This window comes from Apteryx rowi, unplaced genomic scaffold (genome assembly GCF_003343035.1).
Source record: "Apteryx rowi isolate R43461 unplaced genomic scaffold, aptRow1 scaffold_24, whole genome shotgun sequence".
NCBI classification, from domain to species: domain Eukaryota; kingdom Metazoa; phylum Chordata; class Aves; order Apterygiformes; family Apterygidae; genus Apteryx; species Apteryx rowi.
The window spans coordinates 4,194,558-4,207,208 of NW_020448752.1; the positions used below are offsets into that span (position 1 = coordinate 4,194,558).

General features: G+C 50.8%; 1 protein-coding gene across 6 annotated transcripts in view; it reads right to left on the minus strand.

Annotated features, from left to right (window-relative positions):
* STARD8 (StAR related lipid transfer domain containing 8) overlaps positions 1-12,651 on the minus strand; it is a 112,477-nt gene that overhangs the window by 8,252 nt on the left and 91,574 nt on the right. For all 6 annotated transcript variants that reach the window (XM_026066157.1, XM_026066158.1, XM_026066159.1 and 3 more), the window contains 3 exons: positions 11,177-11,258; positions 5,304-5,367; positions 845-2,217 (listed from right to left, as the gene is read on the minus strand). In XM_026066157.1, coding sequence (XP_025921942.1) covers positions 845-2,217; positions 5,304-5,367; positions 11,177-11,258 — 1,519 coding nt within the window. The remainder of the gene's footprint in view (positions 1-844; positions 2,218-5,303; positions 5,368-11,176; positions 11,259-12,651) is intronic.

Below are 12,651 nucleotides of genomic sequence, written 5' to 3' on the forward strand. Positions count from 1 at the left end.
ATTCTCTCGGAAGCCTGCTATAAATCCTTTCCAAATCCAGGCTGCTCTGGGAAGGTTCCTGCCCCGCTGCTCCTGTACGTCCCCAAACCCGGAAAGGCGCAACGGACGTTCCCACCTAACGAACAACCACCCTACTACGTCCCTCCACACCCCGCCAGCAGGCACATTACCCTCCACTGTCTGCCTAGCAGGGGCTAGAAACTCCACAAAATCCAGCAATGGCTGGAGTTTTCAAAGGAAGTAAAAGGGAAAACGAGCATAGTGAAAGCGTCTCCTGCATTTCAGACCTGTTCTTAATAAATGAATCTAAGTCTAAAAGCATTTATTTACAGGTACATATGGGCAGGCAGATCCCAGGTTGTAGGTAACAGGGCCAGCGGCAGCGAGAACGAGTGTCTCTCTTGCGAGTGCCAGCAGTGGTTGCTTCTGGCCACCAGAGCGCACCAACAACCCGCGCCGAGCTCTCCTCGCTGCCCAGCTCCTCGGGCACCCTGGGGGCTTTCTTTTAAYCAGCAGCTTCATTAGCTCCACATCTTTTCAGTGACAAGGGAAAGGATGACATAAGCAGGCTGCCAAGCCAGAGTCTGCATGGCACCAAGAAAAGGCTGCAGTGCTCTTCCCCCTAAATCCAGGACCCTGAATCCTAGGTGCAGAAAAGCCTTAGGAAAGGCTTGCAATGCCCGAGGCCACCAGCATGCTCCACCAGCTCCAGGAGCGACCTCTACAAAATGCTGCCTTTAGAGGAATGAGCTCTTCCCACCCGCCGGCTGCTCCTGAGACACTTTCACCAGGCATGGAGATGCTGCAGGAGTGACGCGGCCCAGAGCCCCGCAGCCCCGCTTACCTACACGGCCTGGTGAGCGACGCTCCCACGCCAGAGTCCCGGCGCTCCCGCATCTCGATCTCCTCGGCCTCATTCAAAGAGTTGCCCGTGCTGTCGAAATCACTGGCAGATGTGCCAACATCAGACATGGACTGCTCTTCGAAGTGCAGGTTTGAAGGGAAAGTGGGCTCCCCTCCTGAGTCTGTCTCTTCCTCCTCCTCGTCCCCTTCCTCCCCAACCAGGTCTGGGGAAATGGCTTTATACCAAAGCTCCACTTTTTGCTGCAGGCCCCACATGTGTTGCAATATGTCGTCAAGGTTCTCGTAGGTCACCTCCCCATCCACCTTGGAGAAATCCTCGCCGCTGTCAAACTCTGGCACATTGTCATACACACTCACCCGGCTGCCCAGGGAGCTGCACGAACCCCTCCGCTGCCGGTACTCAAAGCCCTGTGGGGAGGATGAGTCCTCCATGCTGCTGCTGCTGCCACCCCCTCCACCTCCCGCCAGCCCAACAGATTTGTTCCCAGATTTCCAGTTGGTCAAGGAGCTGCCACCCAAAGGACACAAGCTCTCAATGGAGAGGGATTTGGGGAAAGTGCCCGGCTTGTGGTCCCTGGGAATGTAGACCAAGCAATCCCCTTTGCACGCCTGCCGGTGTGGGTATTCTCCAGCAGCCCAGTTGTTGCTGTTTTTCATGGCTGCTTCAAAGTCCTCTAGGTAAACTCCACTGCGTTTCGGGTCAGAGCTCACCTTGCTCCCTCGTGAGCCTAACAAGCGGTTAGTCCTGTATGATACTGAAAAGAAGTGTTTTTTGCCATGGAAAGAAGCAGATATTCCTCTTTTAGGGCAGTTGGCCTTGGTGACTGTAAGGTCCCCATTACACTTCACAGAGTCCCATCCTGGTTTGGTCGTGACACCGTTGCTTGGGGCATCCTTCTCTTCTGAGCTGGCTTTCTCTTTGTCCTTCCTTCGGAGAGACTCAATCCTCTTTAAGAAGCTGCGAGACCTTCGCTTCCTAGGTTTCTCCTTAGAGCCCTCGCTCTGGTTTGAGGGCTGGTCTGTCAAGGAACGGTCACTTAAACTTTGGCTGGATTTGGCAATGGTGGCAGTGTCCCGTATCGGGGATGGGTCAGGTGGCGTGACCACGATGCCGAGAGTGCCACCTGTGCTGCCTGTGCTGGCATTGCTGTGGAGCGACACAGCCTCCAGGTTGGTGCTCAGGTCTGTGAGGACACTCTCACGGCTGGACGTCTGCCTCATGGTGGAATTCAGGACTTCCGAGCCTTGGGAGAGGACATCGACAGACCCCACTCTGGACCACCTCTTACTTTCCCTCTGAAAAGCCCACCGGTCACTGATGGCGCACAGATCTTCCTCTTCAGAGTCTTCATTCTGAGGGTGACCAAAAACAGGGAAGAATCAGACCAATGGAGTCAGTCGGTACATCCTCCCTCCCCCCTTGTCAGGGATATATACTCAACCTGAAGTCACAGCCCTCAGCACAGCTTTGGATGGAGAAAGTGAGTTGTGTGCATGACCCATTAAATGACTCAACAATCCCACTCTGATTGCTTTCCGTAACAGAGAGGTTAAGTAGCCAAGTATTTTGCCCACACTCCGAGGGCTATATTGTACTAGGGAAGGGAAGACGCTATTTCCATGCTAATTCTAAATGTCTCATAGGAACGGAGAAGCAGTAACGCCATGTATTTATAACAGCATGACATGTCTTGCTGTTGTACCCTGACAGACAGCACGCCGGTCATGTGAGCCAGCAGAAACACTTGAGGCTCATGAGCCAGCCAGGCTCCAGGGCTGCCCAGAGCGAAAGGTGGTGTCCAGAGGAACAGACCCAGCTAGGAGACAACGGGCAGACAGGGACACTTTTGCTTCTGATAGATCTGTTCATATCAAAAGTGTTCCTGAATTATGATTCAAGCCCATGGCCTCCACGACCCAAGAGAAAACTCCCAGGTCCAGCCAAGCCATCCTTCTGGAGGGTGAGACTGACTCACTTTTGCATCAACTACTATGTCCTAGCAGTGATAAGGAAGGAGTGGGCAGAGTTTAGCAGACCAACTAGGTCTTTCCTGAGATGATGCTTTCTGTGGAGAGAGAAGAAACGACAGATATGGGAAAGCTGGGATACTCTCTGCGTTTATCTAACAGGGATGCTCACCCTGACACCTAGCAATGACACATTAAACATATGCTGTGGTTAGCTATTTCTCTGCTGATCCCTTCCTCAGAAACATCCAGTTATGAACTGAAGGAGAATAAGGGATCTGGGCGTTCAATACAGCATGATTTCCCAAATCAAAATAAGGGCAGTTGGAACAAGTAGGAATACACCCACATAATGATTTCCATATGCTTAATACCAAACTGGTGGACRTTTTACATGTATTATTCATTAAGGGAAATATGAAAAGTTTGTTATTAATATGCCAATATATTTTTTAATGCCAAAACAGAGTCCATCAGCTTCCCATTAAAGAATCTCCATAGAACAGTTTGTTTCTTCAAGAAAGTAGTATGGTCATGAGAAGGTATCCAAACTATCAGACTACTTGCTTCAGTCAGTCTAAATGTCACAGCCATTTATCTAATGTTTCCCTGGACTTTGGATGGTAAGGCCTGCTAGAATAGGAAAATGATTGTAAGAGCTGATCCAAACTGGAAGGGTAGGGTGAAAGAAGAGGAGGATGCAGACACCAAAAATTCAGAACAGAAATGCTCTTTCCCCTCCCCAGTCATAATTTCCTGAAAACAGTGATGAATAAAAATGGAGAAAAAGAAAAGTAGAATAGTGACCAAGTAGCTTTACCTGTGATGAAAGACAYTGGCTGGCGTTAAAAGCTTCAATGCCTTCCAAAGAAGAAATGAAAAGCAATAAAGTGCTGCTAAAATCTATGGCTTTGAGTTTTAAGCTCATTCTGCCCCGTGCCCACAGGAAAGCGCCACGCTTTCAGCTCCTGACTGTGATCTGATAACTTGCAGAGCATTCTGCCTGACTCACGGCATCAGCTAGATCTGCCCCAAACAACCGTCCTAGCAACTATCTCCACTATCTGTGGCATTTCTATTTTAAACCCCACTACCTTGGAGCTGTTGCAATAGCTGAAGCATAAACAGCTTTACATTCAGCCAGCCAGCGCGCCATCGTCCCCTTCCCCCTTTGCTTGTTTGTGCCCTGGAGAAGGGGATCCGGACACGGGAACAATATCCCCACATGGCGACCTTCCTGCAATTTTGCCGGACAGGTGGGAGCCCTTGGCTTGGAGGTCCTGGTCCTCCAGCTGCCACAGCGCACAGGTGGGACGCASAGCACACGAAGCCCACAGTAAACACCGCTGAGGCTTGTGCTTTATTGTTCGCGACACATGGGCTGGTTTTATTTCTCCCTGTGGAGGAGCCCCCTTTGGGGTTAGGTTTCCTCACTAATCCATCCTGCCAGAGATCTGCTTAAGGAAATCCCCTCGCAGCTCATGTTTAACTGCGCGGCACTGTACTGCAGCAGCTGCAGGCTCCCCCTCCGCAGCACGAGCGCTCTGCAACGCACGTCGTGGGGATGGGAGCTCACCTGGGATCACGGGCCAAGGACAGCCCCACTGAGCCCGTGCTGAAGCATCCCTTTACCCCTACGGTATTCACCAGCTCATAYGGCCTTCACAACATTGCGTTCAAACATGACGAATGGGACCTCTGACATGAAGCACTTTCTACCAGGGATGCACAGCACTAAACAAAAGACTCTGAAGGGAAAGGACTAAACACAGCAGAAGGCACCTCACACCCAAAGAAACTTCCCACTGACACTGTGAACGCGATGGTGAAGGAAGAGCAAGAAAGAGCCACCAGGGCTTCACATCCYTGGAGCCCTGCCGGAGCAGGGCTCTCAACAATCCTGACTCAACAGAGACCTACAGCTTGCGGGTTTGGCCACCTGGCAGCCTCCAGGACARCTCCCACCCGCCCAACGCTTCCAGCCTTCCCTCCCGTCCCCGGCACTGCTGGGCCAGCGGCAGAGGCGGCCCCTGCGGCTGCTGAGTTTTTTCTCTCCCACACCCTGCCTACCCCATCTAGCAGGCTGTTCGTCATCCCACCGCCTCGTGGAGACTATCGTGGCTGCTTTAGCCAGAGCAAACTGGCTAGCTCATTTAACAGCCGCCTTCCAGGCAGCACCCACGGGGTACAGTGCCACGGGGCACCACCGTACGCGGCAGGAGAACATGGGCTCCTGAGTCRACCAGGCGGTCCCTGGGTCATGTCTTTCCTGGGAGATGACGAAAAAAAATAAACCAACAGCAGTGCCTGGGGCAGAGAGAACTGGGTGTTGTTATGTGCACCAGTACAGGGTCAGCCCTAGAATATTACTGATGTTATTAATGAAAACAGGTTTGCTGCTCCACCAGTTTGCACACATTCCCCCCTGCGCCCCTCAGTCCCCGGCCTGCCCTTGAAAGCCCGGGCCTTACCTGTTTACGCTGAAAGTGGACTTCCAGCTTCATGGAGGCACATGTGTTCAGGGTCATCAGCCTCCTGCAAAAAAAAAAAAACAAGAGAAGCTTTACTCCGGTTCTGGCTTCCTACTCTAGCTGCAATTTTTTTTTCTGTCTAAGAGCTCTTGTTGCACATTGTCACCTGCCACCAAACAGCTGGGGATCAAGGGATCAWATGGACATGCGGAGCCTGGGGCAGCTCCAAGTTTATTCCCAGCGGAGCACACAGTCCCAGGGCAGGTTCACAAAGCTGCACCCTCTGGCTGGAGAAAAGGTCCGATGGACACCTCGCATCTCCTTTACCCAAGCATGAGAACGCAATCCTATGAGCCTTTGGCATCGCGACCAAGGAGTTTCAACGGCTCTAGCACACTAGTGGCACATGTGTTTGATTGCATGCCAGAGGGGATTTTGCAAGTGTATAAATCAGAAAGACAGTCCGCTCCTTCAGTACAGGTACTGGGACATTCTGGCCAAACCTACATACTTACAGCTACTCCAGCAATCTCTGTTTACTCTCCCACAACAGCGGCCACAGCATCAAAGGACGCCTGCCTCCCGCCACTCGCTGCACCCCTGCACACTGCTGCGATCCACTTGGATGCCGGTGACTTTCAAGTCTCATTTGCCATGCGTTCCAGAGGGCACTTCCTCTGCTTTTTGAAGTTTTTGTCCTTGGCTGTAAGTTAGCCCCATTCATGGTGCTGGAAGGCAGCTGTGACCTCTGCAGCCGCCTCCGCGGAGGAGCAGCTTGGGCCAAGCTCTTCCGGCCATGCCGGGGYGTGCTGTTAACCCTCTCTGGTACTGACGGGTTCTCCAGCTTAAACACAAAGTGACTCTCTTTCCTCCTTGAGCTAAAACAAGCTCAGGCTTTTATTCTCAAGAGCCTCGCTCCAAAGTCACCAAACACTAAGATCATTCTGATTTCAGATTATAAATGCCAAGCAATAAGAACACTACAAACATCTTCAGGCAATTAGATCAAAGGCGGTATGACTTAGTGACCCAGTGGGTTTAAGGCCAAGGCTGTTTTTGGCTCCAGAGGCCTGATTGCAAATAGTCTTCACTTTGCATCTGAGTATGTGCTCAGCCCAGCTTGTGATGCCTCTGCTCGGGCAAGATGCAGCGCTGGCAAAGCACGGGGAGCACATGTGCTGGGGAGGTGGAGAGTGGGGACAGAGGGTGCAACGTGGTAAGGAAGGCTCGAAGCCCAGCTATGGTCAGGCGCGAAACCAGCCCCAGCGAACCAAAGCATGGGGCTGGGAAAGGAGATGGCCCAGCTCAGGCGTGTATGCAGAGGGTGGGAATCCACCGCTGTGCCAGGGCTCTGGAGGGCACGGCAGGAGGGAGAGAAGCAAGAGTGGCCTCTCTCCCAGCCTCAGGCTGTAAAGAAGCTCCTACCGCAGCAGTGGAGATCCGGTAGAGCTGAAAGGAAGCCAGAGCAGCTCCCATCCACAACCAAGCTGGGCCCAGGCCAGCACCATGACCTCATCTCGCTTTTCTCCCAGAACGCATACCTCGTTTCTTTGCAGATACTTCATTATCTGTCCGCTCAATCTGTCCACTCCAACCCCTTGGGAACATCATCTTGGGATTCCCTCAGGATTACCTAGGTAGTTTGTTATTTCSAAGGCTCTGGGGCAAACCCCATAAATCTCCCCAAAACAGCCACCTGCCAGCATCAGCGAATGCCTGGGARCTGGTTTGCCTGCTCACCCTGGGGTGAAAGCACGTGGCTTTGGAGGTGGTCAGGAATGTCCCATCCCTCCATCCGCTGCRCGTGTTAGCTCCGGGTCTGCACGAAGGTGCAGCGGGTGAGCGGAGGGGTGCAGGGGAACGCGATGCTTTCTGGAGCAGTCCTCACTAAAACGCAGTGCCTGGGCTCTTGAAGAGGCCCAGCGCTGCAGAGGCCACAGGGCATCACCCGCGGGCATGAGGCTCCTCCGCCGGGCTGCAGAGGCTGAGCACCACTGCCACCACCAGCACCACCACCGCCGCCGCCCTGGAGCGCTGCTGGGGCCGGCTCGGCACTAGCTGATGGGGAACACAAGGGAAAATAAAACCTGTGTTTCACAAAGACATGGGAAGAAAAGCAAGCAGCAGGCGGTGAAAAGAAAACAGAGGGAGCTGCTTTATGCTGAGTGTTTTAATGAAATGCTCTGAGGTGGGAAGGGAAGACACGAGCCCCGGACATGAGGCACCCACCTCCCTGCCTATTACTAAGCCACTCCGGGAAGCCAGCTAAACTGTGCTGACACTTAGCTGACGGCAGATTAAGTCTTGCTTTATCCATTGTCCAATTTCTGATCAATTTAGTAATGGTTTCCACAAGGAAGCTAGCAATATAATGGCTAGTGAACAAGCAGGGAGGTAGGGAGAGATCCCACCAGGCAAGATGGCAAATCCCCAGCAGGAATTTAATTAAATCTCCAGTGTGCTTAGAGAAACGCATCTCCTCTGCGCTTGCACAGAGCCCGGTGGAAGGCAAACGGCTCCTAAACACAGATTGGGGACGGTTTCCAGAGCTGCCCTGAGGAAATGGTCGGCTAGCAGAGGGCACAGCGAGGACAGTCCCGCAGAYATCCCCGAACCGTTCCCACAAAGCTGACGTGCACACGCCAGGTTACCTGCCTGACTTTGGGCTCCGCGCATGTCAGCAAGACGCGTGGAAGAAAACCCACAATCAAAGCATTTGAATATGCAGTTTTATGTGCAAATTCTGCAGGAACCCAAGAGAGACTGCTGCCCCAAAAGCGCGACCACAAAAAGGGAAGGTTACTCGGCCACAGCTAGAGGGGTGCGAGTCAGCCATGTGCACGCAGAGCATCAGCGCCAGCGCTAGGAAGAGACCTTGGAACTGGTGGCTGCTGGCCCTTCTCTGAGCCTGCTAGACTTGCCCCTTCAAGTTCTCTAGGCTAGAGTTCAAGGTCCTTTTTTTTTTTTTTTTTTATTTACAGAAGTGAATGAATCTGCAATTAACTCAGTTTAATTAGCAGCTTCATAAATGCTACTACAAGCACAACACAAGTTTTGTTCCAGCATGCAAATACCAAGTCTGCACAGACAAAAAAAAAAAAAAAAAAAAAAAATCAGGTACATTTTACGAAAAATTTGACTAATATCCCTTTTGCAACCCTACTGAAAACTCCCGAACAAGACAGCCATGGTTTACCAGTGTGCACTCTGAGCCAGATGGGCAAAGTCAACCACGCAGGTGCAGAAGCCTAACGCTGATCATGCCCACCTACTTCACTGCTAAAATCCACAGTGCCCTGCTGGTTCTAGGATGCTGCTGAAGGAGAGCTGCTGTAAGTCAGTTTTTGTGGGGGAGAAAAAAATAACTCTAAAGTAATGACAGCTGTGAGCCAAAAGTTGATGACTGACCGTCAGAATCAAGCTGGTGTTCACCTGAAGTGAGTAAGCTTGGAGTAAAGGTCACTTAGGTTTACCTGAAGGTCACCTGAGAAAGGCCTGGCATTTATGTAAGCATCACGGCTTTGGAGAGAAAATTTGTCTGATTAACAAGAGCAGAGAGACTGAGTTGGAAGCAAAGAACTGACTTTATCCGGTCCAAGCAACTGCAATATCAAACATGTGCCCTGCCTGTCACTCATCTGGAGCTCAGCCAAGCAGCCTCCCACTCTGCTCCTCGCTGGCTGGAGAAGTTCAACAGCAAAGGGATTAAATTAATGGACTTTTGGCAGAGGGAGCGAGATGGAAACATGTCTGTGCCAGTGGGGAAGAATACATGTACAAGGGATTTCATTTTCTTGGAAGAGCTACATGTTTATTTCCCCTTTTTGGCCTTTTTGTTAGCCAAATGCTGCCCACGGCCACCTCGAGGCCCCTCAAGACTACACAACAGCTTTGGAAAGTGGCTCCAGACTCTCCTTTTCCAAGAACCTTGGTCCTTTGTGTCCCGCCCAGAGCACACTCTTCCCGGGGGCACCAGCTCTGACACAGACTGCTTGAAGTGATCATAGGAGCAGGTGGAGATGACCCGTTCCAAGTTATCGGAGCAAAACAATCTCAGAAACTCCTCCAGCCAGACAGACAAAGACAAAAGGACATCAAAGCTCAGACAGGAACGGACTGTTATCCCAGCACTTCAGAAACTACTCCTCAGCTCCCCCACCCCGCTATGACTGCAGTAAGRAAAAGAAAAAAAACAAGAACTTGCAATGCACCCAGAGGAACTGAAATAGGGGATCCGCTCCCTGCCCATCAGAGCAGCCTCTGTATTGGAAGAGTAAATAAGTAACAGATAAAGTTCTTATCTCTTGTCCTTTCTGTTGCACAGACGTGTGYGTGGGAAGGAAAACAAGGAATATTAGTCGTGCTGAGTACCACTCGGTTTCTCATCGTGGAGTCAGCGTGGCGTCGCAGACATAATGATGTGTTCCAAAAAACAAAAGTAGGGACCTGAGTCATTCACACCACCAGACTGATGCACAGCCTCACTGGACAGTCAGAGATCGTGGGGGATACGAAGTCTCCCCTCTTTTAGATATTTTTGCTTGGTGAAGACAGTAGCATTTACAGAGTTCATCTCTGAAATACCATAACACATTCTCTGCCAAAAAAACTATACAGTGGCATCTCTTGAAGCTATTTTCAACCCTGTTGTTGCAAAGAGTAGTGTGTCTTTGTGGAAAACATATCATGCAGTTTTGTTGCCAGGCACTTGGGATGACTAATGTTACTCACACAAACTAAGCTAAGGCCTCTAGCCACGCACTTCATTAAAAGAGAAATCCTTAGTCAGAACAACCAACAAAATGTTTATTCCGGGAAAAGAGAATGAATCTACCAACACAGACTCCAGCCATACAAAGAAATTGAACAGTCCAAAACTGACGGTGGAGACACTCTTGAACAAGCCTACCACCACTGAACACCCCCAACCCAGCTCCTAAAACCTGCTCAAAGGGCTAATTAACAGCACGTAATTTTCACGCAGCACCTCTCATTGCACGAAAGCTCAGCAAATCCCTCACTGCATATTTTCTTTTATTTGCAGGGGGCAAGCACCAGATGACCAAGTGAAATTCTGTCCACAGATAGAATTTCAGCCACAGGCACCTTGACCTGAATTTGGCTTATGCAAACAACTGAGCAAAATCCCTTCACTGTTTCCCAGAGATGTGGTTTCCAAAAACTGTTTTATTCTCAGAGGCATTATTAAGCATCCTTGCAAAATAAAGCTATACAAAATAGATTTTGGGGGAACATGCCTCATGCCTCATTCCCCTCAGGATCACGTGTATACGAGGTATGACCCAGAGCAGCTAGCGGTAAAAGAACAGAGCATGGGTAGCTGGTACAGCAAAAATGTGTCTCCCTTTGCACCTCTGCTCAGTTTTAGAGTTTACCTCTGACTAATTCATTTCTGAATAGAGCTCTACAGGCTGGAGTTACCCATACATAAGGTTAAAATAGAGCCTGAAAGTTAATCAAAGAGGAAAAGAATTCCTGGTAAATGCTCCTGTTCTTCAGGGCTTCGTATGTTCAAAATAATACCGCAGTTTCTCTAGCACCATACTGCATCCAACAAGTTGGCAACTTTTCCAGATTTGAAAGAATAAAGTATCCAAACCCCCCACCGCACAGATGTAGCCCCTTTCAGATGCCATTTCTCCAGACCACAACACGTCACTGCCAGGCTAGGTAGGAGGCAATCTACCTTGCTGTGCCCGCCACGCTGGTGATGCCCCACAGGGAATTTCAGGGCTAACCCAGCACTGGCCCAACACAGCGACAAAGTGGCTGTGGCGAGTCTTTGCCTGAGGCAAGTCCTTGTTTTTCTTCAATTTTCTGCAGACATTAATCTAGCTCGAAGGAAGCTATACCTGCACAGAGATTTGAGCGAGTCCTGGTCCAGGAAACTGTGGTCTTTCTTCACAGCGATGATGTCAAGCGGGAACAACGAGTCTGAGGAGAAGAGCAAGACGAAAATTAATCACCGTTTCTGAGCTAGTCCTTCCACCAGGTGCAACAACAAAATGCAAGTGTGGGAGAAGGGAGATACTGAAAGGAATAAGAAGAGGAGAGACACAGAGGATGGACAGCAAAGGAGGAAAACAGGAGAGCAGTAAAGASGAAAGGCGTGGGAGGCTTCTGGACTGTAAGAGTCAAAAGAAGCCGGTCAGGCTCGGGTATCGTATTGCCACTGGGAGCAGCTACCCCTGACAGCCGTGGCAGTGGGAGTGGAAGCAATGTCATCCTTAGAGGGCAACCTACAAACAGGGGACAACCTCATTCAGCTTGCTGAGAGGCAGCTCTTCACAGGCAGGACTCAGCCTGCGAACTCCAAACGCACAAGGAGGAGGTCTGCCGGCAATATTTCCTCCTGAAGGGACATTTTTTGCCTCCCAGACTGCAGCCCCAGAAGGCAGCTAGCAAAGAATAAAAGACAGATAAATAAGGGAACGGAGAGAAGAGAATCAGTGATGCTCCGGTACTGTGGTGATGATGGCAAGCAAAATGCAGAGGTCAGAGTGATGATTTTGACAAACAGGGAGAGGGGTAGAAACGAACCCCCCTGGACTGCGAGCAGACGGGCTTGCGACACAAGCCACAAAACCGAGAAGGAAACGTCCCTTACGCAGCAGACAGCTGYCATCTGCTCATTTTCAGGCAATTTTCCCCTTGCAGGACAACTAATCTCAGGTTATTGTGCCCAGGGACCTTGGCATACCTGGAACGAGCACACCTCATGGAAAAAGACTTTTGCTGGGGTGGAGGTGCTAGCCCAGTTTTAGCGCTCCGAGATTAGCTGATCCAGAAATAAAACCCAGCCCTTCACAGTGCTTTCACACACCCACGCAGGTACCAGCGAGCAGCTCTGTTCCCGACCTGAACACATCTGGAGCCCAGGCTGTGTCCTATTTCAGGGAGTCCTGAGCTGCAAGCAGCGCAGCGAGGACAAACACAGAGGCTGATTTTCCTCTTGGCACCTGGATGAAAGGGTGAGAGCGCAGGAGAGGAGGCATGGATTACCGCGCTATCTTCTCCCCTCTGAACAACAGAGGCTTCTTGCTCATGCCCACGTGTCTCTGAAGGCRCTAGTTTACACTGGGAGCTTTTAATTAGCAGGTTTGTGGTATGTGTAAAAGTGGAGGAACTGACCATCTCGCACAGGCTGTTCAAAGGAGAGCCTCGAGACAACAAGCCATTCCAGCTCAGCAGGGATCGTTTTGTTTCTGAAGTTAGCTTTCACCAAGCAGCAGCCACCCCCTCTCTACGCCCTTCTCTCATCTGCCATGCAAGGATCAGACCTCGCTTCACCAAAGGCGTGACCACAATAATTTATTGCCCAAAGTCC